Raw genomic sequence first — 17,321 nt, forward strand, 5'->3', positions numbered from 1 at the left:
CTAAACTTTTGCCGCAACCCAGTGTCACGTTATCTGGGGTGGCACTGCATTGGCCCGTCAAAGACATGGCTGAATGATTCAGTGTTTTTAATGTTCTCCACGTGCCCGTGTCTGTACTATTTATGCTTGAACAAAAATAGTTATGTCGAAGAAGATACGTCATCAGTTTGATAATTGATAAAAGCAGGAGTGGGCTGTGTCTTTTTCCTCTTTAAAAGAAGAATTCTTCCTCACAAATTACATAGCTGACCAATTTCAGACGAGAAGCTAGGAGGTGGTCCAATAGTTGACAGACAGCTGGAGGAGACTATTGCTAAAATCTGTCAGTTAAAGTAAACTTTTGAGCACATTAAGATTATTAAATTAAATCTAATTTGCAATATTGGTCAGAAAAATCACAATCAGATATTTTTTTTAAATGGTTCCATTCTGGTAGATTATTTTGTTATGTGACAATTGCATTTCTACTTGTTACCTTGGGGTCATCACGACAGAAAGTAATATGACCGTGATAGCTTTCGGAATTAAATTGCTTTTAATGGCGGTTTCTCCATTCTAGTCATCCAACATTTATTGAAAACTTGTTATAACTATTAATAAATATATCTTGTATACTAAGTTTGTTTATGGCTGCATTTGTGCCCCTGTGGGTATGTATAATTACTCAGACACACGAGGTGACTCACCGATGAGCCTGGAGAGATAGTGATGTATAAAGAGAAAACGAGTAAAGAGATGAAACAGCGGGACAGGGAGACAGGCGGGTGAGAGATTTGAGGAAAGGGAATATAAATGATGGCATAGTAGTTGCAAAATGAGAGCGTGGCCGTACAATCTTTCATTTGTCTCACAAATCTGTTTTCTGAGGAGATTGAAGCCATAAATGGCAAAACTGTAATTATTAATGTATTTAGTTATAGTAAAGCTACTTCATGAACTGTTAAAAAGTACCTCAAGGGTTAAAAACTTTACTGCATAACTGTTTGTACTCAGTACTGTGAATAATGCAAACTAAGTAAAGAGGGCCATGTCCATATTTCTGCCTGCTTTGTTCCCTGTGTAGTCTTTGACCATTTTTAGCTTTATAGAGCAATGTTTTTATGATTGAGTCTCTTTTTAGTTTATTCTCATGCAGGCACGCAAGCATGCAGTTGACGCAACATTTTTTTTTTAAATAAACTGTACTCATAAGAATAGTTGTTTTGCAATAATTTTTAGCTCTTAGACGAGTACAACTGGAATAAACATATAGACTCCTACTTGCTGCTTTTACTAATACATTTAGCTATAAATCATTTTTATATTCAGCTGAGCTCACACAAATGAAAGTAATTGTCCGACACAGTAGGCTTTGTCTTGTTGTTTTGTTTTAAGAACTTAAATAATGCTCACACTATGTATTTTGTCTTTCAAATATTTTATATTATGTACAGCAGTAGAGCAGACTTCTGTGTAGTGGATCTGCACGTATTTTGTCATTTATATGGCAATGTGCGCTTCACATTTGGTATTACCTGTTGAGGGCCTGTTTGAATGTAATACGTTTTATAGGTTTTTGTTTACTGAACCCGCCACCGCTGCCAATGGTTTCACACTGTTCCACTGTAAACAAGGTTGTAAACAATGCACATGTTTTATGAGGAAGGAAATGCCTTGAACAGGTAAAGCCGCAAAGATTCACAGGATGCATATAGTTGAGTAACACAGAATGTTTTTGTTTACAAGAAACTCCAAGGGGCAGCTTTAAGCCATTCATTACAAATCACAAATACTTTACATTACTACATATTCAGATTGCTTCATTGTCCATTAGATTTGCATACTCTTTGGAACGGGCGTATAAGACAACATACACCATGCACAACAATACACAATTTACTTACACAAAAATACATGACAATTATGCACCTTAAAGTCTTACATTTTTTTACTAATATTGTATGGAAACATAATTTATAATGTCAATAACAATAAAACAATAAAAACATGTTTTTTGACTGTGGGAACATTATTTTTCCATCAACTGCTGTCCATCCAGCCTTACTGCTCATCAACAAACCATTAAATATGGATAGACTGCACTTGCATAACCTTTCGATCCACAGCAGAGAAGGCAGTTATTTTTGAGCCTCTACGATCTACTTTTCTCCCTATTAACTAATGGACAGTTTCCTGTGAGCCAACTTAGGCAACATCTCAAGTCTGTGGGTGTTGAAACCAAACTATATGATTAATGCACATGCACATTAAACACGAGTGAATCAAAGCTTTTATCAAGCAGATCTGAAAGGATGATGTAACACGTTGTAACATGTTTTGGGGTATAGAGGACGGAAGAAAAAGAATGACTGAAGCCTGTGAGAGTATCAACTGAAGCACCAATCCTACATCTACATGGCTCAGAGGACTCTGCTCTGTTTTCATACTGTCTCTGTCAGCTGTGAATGAAATACCTTCTGTCAACATCTCAGTGTATCCTCTGTCTCTATAACCCCTCTACTCCCTTTCTACATGATCCAGCACACACACACACACACACACACACACACACACACACACACACACCTTTGTTCCTCTCACACAAGCCCATGCACACACACAGTTTTCGTACAGTTGCTCACTTCCTTCTATGTACCAAATTGTTTTTGCTATTTATCTCAGCCTCTGTATGTCTGATTTATGTGCTCCTGTGATCCATGCAGCACACCATTGTTTTATGATTCTGGGCCAGAGAAATCTATGACAACATCACAAGGAGCAGTCACTGCAAATCTTGTGGCATATATATATATATGTATGTATGTATGCATGTATGTATGTATGTATATATATATGTGTATGTATGTAATAGAGAGACACAAAGAGACAGACAGGGAGACAGGGTGAGAGAGGGAGAACGTTGATGAATAGAGAGATTACGACATGATGTTTTTTATTTATTTTTAGATTTGGGACAGACAGTAGTCTGATAATGTTGTCTGAGTTAATCTTTGTAATATTTTTCTGCTATCTGTCTGGGAAATTGACTGAGCATTTTTTCCAATGAGAATCATAGCTTTTCTTCCTCAGGTACGCTTTGTGGAGCGCATGACATACCTGAAAGTACCCTAAAAAATGTAGGATTTGGTTTTATATCCTCTTCTTATCCAACTTGGGAGTATCCCACGTGGTCTCTTGATGGTTCCTCTACATTATTCAAAGCATTTATTTATAAATAAACTCAGGCCTGTACCCATCTGTCTGGTTCTCTCTCCTGTAACCTCCAGCAACCAATCAATCCAACCAAGTAAACAACCAGGAAGCCCACCAACCAGCCCCAAAACTCCTTGTTTTTTATGTCCTGCTCATTGTACTTCTCCATAAATCCGACTCCCTCTGCCTCTCTCTCCTTCCTTTTCCAATAATTCTCTCCTACATTTTTTAGGCACGCTCGCGGCTTGGCAATGTCAGTCTGTTTGTGTTTGTTGGTCCACAACTTTGGTCCAGGCTGAAATATCTCAACAAACATTAGAAGGATTGCCATGAAAGTTTGTACAGTCACTAATGCCAGAGAGTGCTGCCATAGGTCAATAACTGGTTGCTGTTCATGCAAGAATTGGCTCTTCCATTGTAAATCAAAACAAATCGCTCTAATATAAATGATACACAACATAATGCCCTGATTGTGAAATGAACAGATAAGGTGGAGGCAAAGAACTTCGCCTTGGAGACGAGTACCAGAAGGTTGACCTCAGTGTATTACTGTGAATACCCTGAACCCTATTCTAAAGTATAGCTGTAGTAATCCTACAGTTCCTATAATCCCTCTTTCAGGCTGAAGGCGAGCAGTGTGTCCAATCTCTGTTAAACCCTGGTCAGGAGAATAGTCACAAACACATGGTGATAACATGTTTTATCATGTCTCACTGTGTCTGTCTGAGAGGGGTAAAAATGTCTGACGGGAGAACTATTGCATGTTTGGCATCTCAGCTGGCCCGGCCTTGGGCATTTTTAAATGTATTTCTCATACTCTAGATGAATGGCGATATATTAACTCCCCTCTTTCTTCATTCTATCTTTTCTTACTCTTCAAATCACCTCTGCTTTGCCTACTCTGCTCTCCTCTCTCCCAAAACCTCAATGGAGTGCCATCGTTGTGCTCTCTCCTCCTTCTTTCACTCCCTCTTCATTCCTGCCCCACTTTCCATCAGTATAATTTAAGCATTTTGAATGCATGATGGTTTTATATGTACAGGGAAAACATGAAACAAAATCCCTTAAAAGCAAAGGGAAGGAAATTGAAAGAGAAAGCAGCCGAAGTGATGCTGTAGCAGGAGAACATCAGCTTGACACTGATGCAAAAATTGATGCGGACGTTGTCACACATCATTGCAAACACAGACACACATATGCATGAGCAAACACCATCATTAACAAAGGGATGGGACCCTCCATTTTGCCAACCTATAAACAAACAACCATATTTCTCCATCTCATTTTCCTGCACAGGGGACACTGTATAGATAGCTGATAACAAGAATATGGCAATTACATTCATCAGCGGCAGTGTGCAGATGGTGGGCGTTTAGTTGTAATGGAAAATATGGGTGGCTTGTATCAAAAAGTTGTGCTGCTCATAACAGGCTTTTAAAAGCACTTTATGTTCTATATGTGCATTTATACTTTCAATCTCTCTCTCTCTCTATATATATATATATATATATATATATATATATATATATATATATATAACCTTTGTCTTTTCTGTGGATCCTCAATATAGATATAATGGATACAAAATATTCTCACAGTGCTGGCCATACGAACGACAGACAATAAGAGCTGTGCACCGAGAGTGAGCAGACTACTGATGACTGAAGGGAGGGGAGAATACATATTTGTAGTCAATAGTAATTTAGACCTTTGCACACCAAGCCCGTATATTTCGTCCGAAATTGTTGCACATTTAAAAAAAAAAAATATGATCCCACGTTGTATCAATCACGTTTACACACCGACTCTGAAACTTTTGTCAGTCGTTATTCGGAATGGGTTCCATTTTCTGCGTACAGTATATTTAAAGCAAATGATAATTTGTTGCACAATCAGGAAGGAAACTGAATAAATAAACTGAAGTGGACAGATTGGAATTCAGTGTGAGAAGTACATTTCAATTGCTCAGAATTTTCTAAAATGAATTCACTGTCTGTGCAACAGCCTGTTCAGTCTGTTCTTCAGGAGTGAGGCTGAGTCACCTCCATGCCCCTCGGTGCCTCAGGAGAAGAACACTGCTGCAAATCTTCAGCTGCTGCTAAGCGACCCTGAGACGGACACAGCGGCCGCGCGGCGACCAGGTGCTGAAGGCCGTCGCAAACATCATCCTTCGGGGCTACGTCCAAGGCAAGTCACCTCATCCAGCAACGCAGACCACTGCTTTCATCAGTGGGGGAGAAATTAAAATCGGTATTGCAAGGCCTCAGAGCAGAGTTAAACTGGCAGCTGAAGGTTGACGGGGGGGGGGGAGTAACTCAAATTCTCAGGCACTACAAAGTGTGAACTGACAGGTCAGACAATGTGCTTCTGTGTGAAACAGCAAGGAAGGCATTTGCATTCTTCAGCTGCGTCAGCTGATTAATTCATAATAGGGTGGGGCAGACAAAGCAGACACATCACTACAGCTGAAACAATTATTGATTAATCAATAATCAATCAACAGAAAATGAATTGGTAATTTACCTGTGTGTAAGTTCATTACTATTATTTACGTTTTGTTTGTATTTTTGTTTGGAATTTAATATATTTTTGTCTCATAAATAATCAAAAATTACTACAGGGTGAAATTGAACCCTTAACACTATTTATGGAACCTTTTCTTTTACAACCATTAAAAAAAGGGAAATCATCAAAATGTGCTTAATTGGATTTAGTAGGCAATTGTTGAAGCCTTGTTTTGATCACAACAAATCAAAAGTATGTTTCACACATCTAAACTTGAAAACAAGTCAGATTTGACCTGAACACAATCAGTCGTTTATCAAGCAAGAAGTCTAAGAGTGCAGCTATAGTGGCTCTGTGAGGCGGTTCTTAGTCACAGGGGTGCTTTGGGATAAATGCTAAGTTTAGCATGCTAACATGCTCACATTGACAATGCTAACATGCTAATGTATAATTTTTGGTATAATTTTGACCATGTTCACCATTTTAGTTTAGCATGTTAGCAAGGTGCCGCTGAGAGATATTTTATTCTGGACCAAAATAGTGGACCAACCAATAGAAGAAATACAATTGCCTCTGGTCTTCTTCTGTTTTATCAGTATAATTAGGCAAACTAATTCATTTGGCAACACTGCCAATAGAGCAACATTGACATCCCCAGAGCCATCCCGCAAACATAACTAAAAATGCCAAATACTCTCTGATTCCAAATTCTCCATCTCTTCGAATTTAAAGGTTCGTGGATATATTTATTTGTTATTTTTATAATATTGAAAGCTGAATATCATTGAACAGGTGATGGGCATTTGTCACTTTTGTCTGAAAAAACATTGACTGCCATAATTTCCCCTTCTATCTGGAGGACAAACCGCAAAGTATGGGAAGTGACGACTTGACTCAGTCTGTCTCACACTAACTTCATTCTGCAGCTAATCATGTATGTTTCTGCAACTGCATGGCCTGTATCTCACCCCGGCTTCAACAGAAACCGATTGTAGTAAATAATGTAAGACATTCCCCGGGACAGCTGCCCTGAAGAAGCAAAGGCCATCGACATCCCAGCGAGTGGGACGTTCACTCAGCCAGGTGCTGGAAAGGTTAACGTTGATGTTTCATTCGTGGAGTATACTTGTCAATCATTTATTCTACAACTTTTTTAAAGAAAATACTTACTGAGTCTCTTCAGAACTTGAGTGAAAGTTTGCAAGAAAAGTAAAACATGGGGGATTTGTGCCAGAGCCAGCAGCATAATGGTGATGTGTGGAGGTGGACGGCAGCAGTTATACAAACAGCTCTCCCTAAAGGGTCCACAGTATGACAGACCTCCAGGACTCCACATGTTACCTGGAAACAAACTGGCGCCTGCTCCACCCCCGGTTGATGCTGTGGTTAGGAGGTTTGATGTGCATCAGACCAAGTATAAACCTAATTAACTGTGTACTAAACATTTGTGCTACATTTAATAGTCCCTGAGAGCTTCTTTGCATTAGCTTATTTAATTATATTGCCTCTCTACTACCTGTAATGAATAATTTACCAGTCGGACATAAATATTGTTGCCAGGAACAGGAATCCAAAACTAGATCAAATGAAAGTGCAGTGTGTCACTCAGGCATCAGTGTTTGTTAGTATTCAAATGTATAATCATAACATTTCAAAGTGACACAATGGAGAAAAGCTGGAGGGTGGATGGAGAGCGTTTGTGGAAGAAGATGAGGGTTGGTACAGTAACAGAAGCTAAAAGGAGAGGAAACGGAGCAAAAGAGGAGAGAGGAAATGAAGCGTTGGGGGTGTGACAGTAACAGCAATGCAGCCTTTGAGATCATAGACGCTCTCCCATCAAGACTTTTGCAAGTCCAATACTGTGTTTGTATGTGTCTGTGCATTTACATCCTGACACTATTCTCTGTATTGGCAGGAAGAGCCTGTCTGTGTGTAGCCCTGTCTCACCATCTGTTCCTGGCTAGACTGCTGATATCTGTTCTTATAATATCCTGTTGGCTTCTCTTAGTCTAGGTAGGGTGCACACACGTCTTGTATCTGGGTTGTTTCCTATTCTTTGTCGTCCATCCATCCATTGATATATCCAGCCATTACTCCTCCTCTTAAACAATTAGGTTTGTGTCCTGTTTGATACTATAGTGTTGAGGTGTTCACCAAAAATGTCCAAGACACATCTCACCCAAACCTATCTCTCTATCCCTCTATTAAGATTAAACTGGGAACATATTGAAACTGTGGTACTGCAGTGTACTGCAGGTGAACTTCTTTCACAGAGCGAGAAGCGAGACCCTAAAGCATAACCGTAATAATGTTCTGTGGTTTGGGCAGCTGGCTGACACTTGACACAATGGAAACTTCTAGGCGTTTTCACACCTAACAGACTTTTATGACTTTAAACCATAGATCTTCATGAGCAATATCTTTAAGTGTTGTTTTGAGACTTTTATTTTTATTTTCATATTTTGACGCATACGTTTTATTCCGCTCAATGAGCCATTATTGATTTCTTACCCATCACTAAGCTAAGTGCAATTAAAATGTATCACGATTTTACTAATGTTAAGTTGTCGACCACATATGGACCTGGAAGTTAAAGATGCTCGAAGCAATAAGGTATAAATAGGTGGATACAACAGAGACACACAGGCTTTGTGCAGGCTTTTGGGGGCGGGTCTTAGAGGATCTAGGTTCTTTTTTTAGGAGAATTATTGGAGATTCATTTGACATTTTGACTTTTCTTTACTTTTTACAGTATCTATTTTTATAACCTTTAATCATCATCTTATTGTAAAAAAACAAATGAAACCGGTGAGTATTTTGTACATTCCAACCAAAGTCCAGTCTTGCTCATCTCAGGGTGCCTCCGTAGTCTCCTAAAGTTAAGAGAGCTCTTCCTCTGGGATAGGCTGACAGTAGTAATGACAGGCTACATATTTGGATAACATACTTGTTGTTCAAGCTGATGTGATTTACTAACTTGGTTGGCTCAGATCGTGTTGATGCTCTGCTTGTTGATCATGCATGATGTTGCATGTGTTTATAGTGCTTAGACATCAGCTGTTTGTGTTTTTAGTAAAGCAGTAGGGGTCAGATTGGCATCTAAACTGTTAGGGCCAGGGTCCTGAAGCTGCCCTTCATAACAAAGCGAGGTTCCGAACCACACAGGGTTCCTCCTCCAGTGGTGGCCCTTAAGACCGGGTCCATCCTGGGGAGCTTCCAGTCCTCCGCCTATTGCACACACACAAATGCGTTGATATCTGGCTGTCAGGGAGGCCAACTTCTCAGCCTGAAATAAGCGATACGATGCTAGTGTTTTAAGTTATTCTGGCTTCGCCCCCCTAAGCAGGCTGGGACGGTTTTGCGTGTAGATTTTGGGGTCGTTACCTAGGTCAGAGGTTACTGAACAAGCTGTCTTCCAGTGCCTAACCCACATTGGGAGGGGGTATCTATTACGCAGCTAGGCTGCACACCTTTTCAACAGAGACAGCCAAGTTACACTCTTACTCTTGATGCAAGAGTGCTCCCCTCTCTCAAGCCTCCATTCTGGGCAGGAGTACAAACCACAAATAGCCCCCTGCCTTACTCATCCTGAGAGCCTCTCAGAGTCACACAAGGCCACCGTGGGTTGAGACGGGAGTCCCAAAACAGATCTGCCTCTCCTATCCTACGTATCTACCAAAATAAGGTAATCACCACTTTAAGTCTGTTGTTGCAGACAGTGGGTATCCAGGCAGGTTTTGTTCCATCAGTGCCTTAGAAATCAACAGTCATTGCCAATCAGAGGGCCTGTGAGAATCATGACCTTATCCAAGAAGCCTCACTGTTCATTCAGCTGTTAGAAAAGCATGAAGCCAAAAAAGAAAAGCTATGGTGCCAATAGTACTTCAAAGATCAACTGGCGGTGTTCACCGGTCACGTTTTTGCAACACTACACCTGACATGAAACAAAACACAGATCACATTTAGTTATGTTTTTTGTTTGTCAACATTTTTAAAAGGTGTCACTTTCTACAATGTCTGTGTACAGCAACTACAGTATGGTTGAGGTTTGGTTCGGGTTGGACAGCTAAAACATCTAAGGTTAGAACAGACCTTGGTTACAGTTAAAACAGAGGAGAACTGATGGCACACCTGTGCTGGTGCATGAACTCCAGTCTCCTGTATGAAAGTCAGACACCACCACACTACTTCCTGCATTGGCCTTGAATGTTGGCATTGGACGTATATCGTGTGGAATCGTTCAATATGGACGTAACTGCATTGGATACTGAGCTGCGTCTTTGTGTGTGACTCCTGCTGTTTGGTTGGTGTACCTGTGCTGATGCGGGTTGGAATCTGATCATGACTTGTGGTTGTGGGTTATATTTCTCCAGAATCTAGTCTCCCTCCTGGCTCTCTCCCCCAGACCCGCATCCTCGACGATGTACCAATAACAGCCTGTTGTCCCCTCGTTCCTCCCCACGCATGTAGATAAAGGCTTATTATGGGCCTGTCCAAATCCAGGACAAGTAAGGGCCGCAGATTTGTTAGTGGCCGTTCTCTCCACCGTTGAAGCAACAACTTTGCATTTACAAATCCCCAGGCACTCTATATATATATATATATATATATATATATACAATAAAAGTAACAATCACATGCACAGTATCTTAGTACATTTGTCCTATTTTAGTGACGACAGAAAATAGCTGTGTGCATGACAATATCCAACACAAGTCTACATCACATGTTTGAGTCAATGCTCAAATAAATCTGTCATGTATGTTAATATGTTCTATTTAGAGGCGTTCTTCTCACTCACCTTACATGTATTACTGAGACATCAGACTGATTATACTTAGTTGGACAAACTCTTTTGAAAGGATACTTAAATGTACTGTCATCGCTGTCAGCATTTTATCAAACAGAAGAGCTTGAAGAGACTCTTCCTCCCAATCCGTCAGTATTGTAAAAAATGTCAAAAGGATCCAGCTATCTTCTTTCTGTGTCTTTCTCCTCTTTACTGCCTCTGTGTACAGAGTCTGGAGACCAGTGGTGCTTCAATAAGTTTACTGATTTAAAGGAATAGTGTATGTCTCTTTTTCTCTTTTGCTTCCTCTTCAAAAGTACTCACTACTGTAAGGCATAACATAGATATTCTCTCAAGATCTAGACTGCCTCTTTCTCTCTGCCTCTGTCTCCAATTATCTATTTCTGTCTTTCTCCACCAGCCCCCTATATCTGCCAGTAACTTTTTCAACCCACACTGTTTTTACAATGGAAGGCTACTTTCTTTATGCATGCAGATTCCAAAATCTCTTCTCTGCCATCTCTGGCCATCTGTTTTCCTTCCCGGTTACTTCTCATCAATAATTGCGAGGCGCAAAATAAAACCCAGACAAGACGGCAAACGGGGTCAAGCGGGAGGAGAGACAGAAGCTAGGTGGATAGAGAACAATTAGGATGCTGTCTTTAGCATGCTGCTGCAACAGAGTTATGTAAGAGCACAGGCATGTCTAACCACACACAATACACACATATACATGATATCTTGCAATGTGTTTGTCTGGGCCAACACAAGTTTATGATTGGCATGTAAAGTAATAAAAATACGTTATTTGTATAGGAACAGATAATGTGTTTTTATATTTATTACTTCTCCAAAAAAGTGAGCAGAAACTGACAAGCTTACGTTAAGGAGCTTCTTTTGTAGACTTTTGTAAACAGCTTTCTCTTTTTTCCCAATCACTTCAAAACATCTTTATTTCTTTGTAGACTTCCTACAAAGAAATAAAGATGTTTTTTGGGGAAAATAACTTTGATAGTGACAAACAAAAACAAGCATCAGCCAATATCTTACATTTTGGTGAGACTTTTCTATTCAGCCATCATTTTGATGTGATCGTCTATCATATTCGTCTTTGGTTGTAAATATGTGTTCAGCAAAGCGAGAACAGAGCAATATTTCCCTTTTCACGGCCTCAGCGTCCCGTCCCATCCCTTGAGTCTGTAAATCTAAGTGGCTTCCTCCCCAACATTGTGGCTCAGAGTTAAACAGGGAATATAAATACCTTTGTTTCAGATTTATTAATTACTGCTCTGTCTCTCTCTTCTTTCTTGCAGCTTGTCTCAAACCACTTATAAGATTCCAGACCATTAGTTTTGAGCCATAACATAATTAAACATTTCCCTCTGAATCTAAATGCTACTAATATTAAGCAATTATCTCTGACTGTTCACGTGCCGGATTAATAATGATTCTCTATTGCACCTTGCATTGAGGCCTACCTGACGTCTGACATTTACACCCGGGCTGCTCTGGAGAGATTACAACAACACTGCAGGAAGACCTCGACAAACCAACCTCAGAATACTACAACTCTCCACAATGCAGTCATTCCTCTCATCCATGACACATTTTTCATGGCGATACAAATGATTGTGCTCCTCTAAAGAAATGCACATTAACAGCCTGTTGATTGCAGGTGATGTACACTGTTCTTGCAGCATGGACTTGGACAGGCGGATCAATTAGCTTATCAAAAACCACAGAACTTATATTGGTAAATTGTGACATCAAAGTTTAAACCCAATTATTGACATCAACACAAATTAAGCCCATAACACTAGAATAAATAATTATATTATGAAAAGCTGCCAACAGTTAGATTTCCCGTCTTTTTGCGATTAACTATGTGGCAGCTTCAGATATTATATCTGGGTGACATAAAGGCGAGTATTCATGTCAAAGCCACACGAACAGAAAAACTAATTTCCAACATACTAAACCTATTTACCCGGTGCAGTGTAGCGAGGGGGTTTGAGCCACTCACAGTGGACAAGAAGCAGGATCAAATTTGAACAGTCTATCTGTCTAATCAAGGAGTTAACGCATGTACACAGACCAACCATTTATTCACATTCACACCTGCAGAACATTAGAATCTCTAATTGCATCTCCTGCACAATTACAATGACAGTTTCTTTGTCAAAGTAATTGTATAGTTCGGTGTTTTCTCTATCAGTTACATTGATTCAGTCATCGATACTCACTTTCAGGAGGAACAGAAATCCCTAGCGTCAGGTTACATAAACATCACCCCAATGAGTTCCACACAGTGCAGTATGTGGACTCTAAAATGTTAGATAAAGAACTGGTCCCTTATTGGTACTCTGTATTGGCAGATACTTTGAGTTGCGGTATCAGAATCGATATCCGGAGAGAGAAAAAGTTTAATCTGTGCTTCCTTGTTCTTCCTTGTCACTGCACCGTGTGCCGCTCAATACGGAGTTGCCTCAGTGTTGAGTTGAAACTGCAGCTCATTTGTATTTTTTGAGTCAACAGGTGCTTAAAGAATCAGGACTTTACTCACAAACTTAAACCTACACAAACACACTTATCTGGCTGATCAAAACATATTCACAGGAATCGCAGTTTGAATGATGGCTTTCTGTTTAGCTCACGTCACAAATCAATCTCACAAGAGAGCTGGTGGTGTCTTAATGAACCTGCAAACTCATAGTTAGTCAAATACGTTATTAACATAAGTTATGAATATTTTAGGAAACAAACCCTTTATGCTTTCCTGAAATTATTGGTGAAATTGTCTCTGGAGGTAAATTTCTTAAACATATTTCCGCGTTAGACTAACTCAATCTAATGCAACATGACAATTCAAGTTAGAGGCTGGGTCAAATCATTTATTCATGATGAATCCAAGCTATTGATATGATTCGTTTTGACACAGTAGACGGTCTTAAAGCATAACACTCTGTTTCAGTTTGGGGTTTTCTGTAAGTGGTAAAACAGGCTGTAGCCTTGCAGGACATTAAAGATCATCAGGCAGGTGTGTGACATTTAATATGTCACACACAGTAAGTTACACTGTTAGAACAGCTGTTTGGCAGAGTTACAGATTTACAGGTTAAAGATAAAACAGTCGTCTTGCCTCCTTTTGGCTCAGAGCTTTTCACGATTACCGTTTGCTTTTGTTTCACCATCATGTCAGTTTGATGGCAGATATTTACTTGATAAAATAAATGTATCTAATTTGGAATGAAGGTTTACTAGAGTATGGTAATGTGAGCATTTGTAAATCCTAAAAATATCAATATCAGCAGTTTATATTTTTTTATAATATGCATTTTAATGATTTACTGTATAATCCTTGATATTTAATTAATATGCTGTATATTGTTGCTCTACTTTTTAACCCGCTGGGGATGAATACAGTTATTTAATCCAATCAATTTAAAGAGGAGATGTGTCCTGGAATTTCTACTATTGGCTGCTTTAATGCTGCAATTTACACACACACACACACACACACACACACACACACACACACACACACACACACCCCTGTCATGTAATCATGAAATCACTTCTAGTTGCAGGTGTGACTCATCTTTTGTCCCTGGTGAAACCATATCTGGCAACGAGGTCGTGAGACATTTTGGATGAGGGATGATGCAGAGTGCCACTGTGCAGGGCACCACTCACTACATGGGGAACTCCTTTCTAAACAGCATGCTTTGCAGCTGGTAAAAAACAAAGATATTAGCCGACCATAAAGCCTGACAGCTGCACATAAAAACTGAAATGTTTTATTCCCTTGCCAGCATTATTACATCATTATCAGCATGATTCTCAGTTGTGAGGAAAGGAGAATTTATAGAGAGATTTCTAACGCAGAGTGGAAATAGTCTTCTTACTATTTTGACTATAAGAAACTGGGATTCTGTCCAGAACTGCACTACTGATATGCCGCTTATTTTACATTTTCACTTACATTTGGAGAGTTTTGGAACATCACATGCAACAAATTGCTGAATCTCATACAAGTCTGCAGGTTGAGCAGTGCAGGTGATGTTCATGCTGTACATATAATTACGCTTAACTCGCTCCATGTGGGTGTGGTGGACACACGATAAGTTATATTGGTGTTTATTGAACAATGCACAATAAGACACAGGCTGCGTCAAGTCGACAGACATTCAGAGGCGAATCTCCTTCAGCATCAGGTGTTAGTCAGTGACCTCGACTTCAGTTCAAAGATTGGGAGTAAAAATACTCGGCACGGCTCCGGCAGAGGCATCAGAAGCTATTTACTCCATCATTACTATACTGATGGAGGGGGCTCGTGTCATTACACACCGTCTGCTCTCTAATTCTCCCCTCCGACCACATCGGAGGACACACATCCGTGGCGACTCAATTATAGACAGCAGTAGCCTCCGAAACACACGCACCTCGTCGCTACACCAACACGGCGCGCTGCTCGTCAATATGACCGGGAATGGATGACCTTGTGCATTTTACGCTCAGGTCACCTCAGTGCTAAAAACGACCGAATCGGGCACAACAAGTGCTCAAGTCTCTCTCACGGACAGCCAACACATTGCCCCCTTGGGTGTATGCAACAGCCCTTCTCGCTTCTCGCATGCAAGGCTTATTGGTGAAACGCAGACAGGCACTAACAGAACCATGACAGCAGTGACCATCGGCTTGTTGGAATGACCCCCAGAATCATTAGTTGTTATGGCCCACTCAAGGGCATCTGGCAACCAACGCGAGAGCTTTGAACTATACAGAGGGTCTGGATTAAAACCATCCACCGATGGCCGCGGCAATCTTTTGCTCACCTTTGCTGTTATCTTCTTCTCTGTTGAGATGCATGGCTCTTCGTACCGTGTACTCACATAGGCTGCCTTGGTTTCTTGTCGCAAAGCTGTGCTCTTTTCCAAAGAGTTCTCAAGATAAACTCTTATTCCAATTTCTGGATTTGCGGTCTTTGCATGCGCGTTTATTGTCTTGTTCGGCTGGCACGCACGGACGCGCTTGCACTTGTGCGTCCTCCACCCCTTGTTGTGCTGGATGGAGCAGGTAGTCTAGGTGATGTTGGGGGTCTCTCTCTCTCTCTCTCTCTCTCTCTCTCTCTCTCTCTCTCTCTCTCTCTCTCTCTCTCTCTCTCACTCACTTTCTCCCTCTGTCTGTGTCCGTCTCTTTTTTTCTCTCTCAGCCCAGAGTCGCTCAAAGGGATGGCCACAGCAAATGTTCTAGGGAGGAGACGGCGGGCAGACGGGCGGGGTGACGTGAAGTAAGTCGGTAGGAGGTCGTCTACGAATCCGTGCAGTGTTGTAGACCGTTTCATCGGAGATTCTAGAGAGACATTTTGCGCACACTTTCACTCTGAAACTAAACATTGACGAGCAGCTCATGATGACAAATGAACGTAAATAAATGGGGACTTTCATATGCATAATTAGTTTTCTCTATTTAGGCCAGTATGGCTCATATTTATATAAAAAAACGGCTTTTGTAGCCCTTTTTGATAATGGTGGCAATTGTGACAGACAGTATTAAGCCTGCCTCTGCTCCGAAAGGAGCACAGGTGAAAGAAAATATTGAGAAATCGCTCGTAATGTGAGCAGAAATGGCATGAATGTCATATTTTTCACCATCAGTCCTGATCTTCAATCATCCTTACACCGGTTCTAACACTGTGAAATCAACAATCTCGGAGATTCACATGTGCATCTCTGCATATACCTTTTTTTACGCACAACCTGCCGAAGTTAGCCTCCACGTTTCCTCTCTCTCGCTCACGTGCTGAGCCTCTATCAAGCTTTTCTTTAGTGTCACTGTCACGAGCAGTCTGTCTGCTGTCATTATGACCATCATGCCATTACAGCCGATGGGCCCATACAGTCGATAAGGCACATTGACTCACCATTCACGTTCACCCAGAGCCATGCGTGTATCATGGCTCACTGGCGGTCCCTAGTGTTACACATCAACCAGTGGCAGTCTGCTGGGTGCTGATGGGGGAGATCATCCCCTCCCTCCATTATCATAGGCTGTTAAATATGTAAGACAGTAGTGCTAGTTTTTAAAACTTGCGTGTTTATAACGTTTGACGAACACAATTTACAGTGTGTGTATGTTTCACTAGCAGTGAAAGGAAAATGGCACTTGCTTATAAGCTTGTTGTGGTCTGCTGGTAACTGATGCAATTGTATAACTGACAAAACCATCACTTTTTTAAACATCTTTATAGCCTACAACGTCTATCGCTGTTGCCTGTGGTTTCTGCATTTCCCATTAGGGAGCTTTTCGTTGTCCAAATTTAGGGTCTAAGAATAGAGGGTGTCACGTGGTACAAATTGTAAACTGCTTTGAGGCAAATTTGTACCTAAATAAAATTGTTGTAGCTTGACTTGATTTAACTAACCCTAACCCTAACACCAAGCTTAATTCTTATTGGAACAACCTTCTTCTTGATACGAGTACATTTAAAAACAACTGTATGAGGTATTACATAAGATCTTGGTTAATCATCTATGCACTTTTATCATAAGAAAAGCCCATAGTAACATGCTTTGTATATGTCTCTATCTCAGAGTGACTTTACCGGACTGTCGAACAATTGATTTCAGGGAGAGAAAACACCCCTATTATGAATTATTGTACTTGATGCCTTAGTACCAGTTCAATGCTCTGCTGGGTTGAGTCTTTGTTCCTTTGTTCTACCTCTCAGATTTCTGTCTGCCACCTCTCTTGTGATATCACCTCTGACATCTTGTGTGTGTTTTATGTATCTGTGTAAAGCAGATTGTCTTCCAGTATAGCCTCTCTGGTTCTA

The 17,321-nt window shown here is 40.5% G+C and overlaps 1 protein-coding gene across 3 annotated transcripts in view; it reads right to left on the minus strand.

Annotated features, from left to right (window-relative positions):
- syt7b (synaptotagmin VIIb) overlaps window positions 1–15,702 on the minus strand; it is a 95,613-nt gene extending 79,911 nt beyond the window's left edge. Inside the window, exon 1 of one of the 3 annotated variants that reach the window (XM_068730130.1) lies at window positions 15,322–15,702. In XM_068730130.1, coding sequence (XP_068586231.1) covers window positions 15,322–15,355 — 34 coding nt within the window. In that variant the 5' untranslated portion in view covers window positions 15,356–15,702. The remainder of the gene's footprint in view (window positions 1–15,321) is intronic. The other 2 variants (XM_068730129.1, XM_068730132.1) reach the window with 2 other exon arrangements.
- Window positions 15,703–17,321: the final 1,619 nt, after the last annotated feature.

This window comes from Cebidichthys violaceus, unplaced genomic scaffold (assembly GCF_023349555.1).
Source record: "Cebidichthys violaceus isolate CVI_PGR_0920_01 unplaced genomic scaffold, fCebVio1.0.p SCAF_5, whole genome shotgun sequence".
NCBI lineage: Eukaryota > Metazoa > Chordata > Actinopteri > Perciformes > Stichaeidae > Cebidichthys > Cebidichthys violaceus.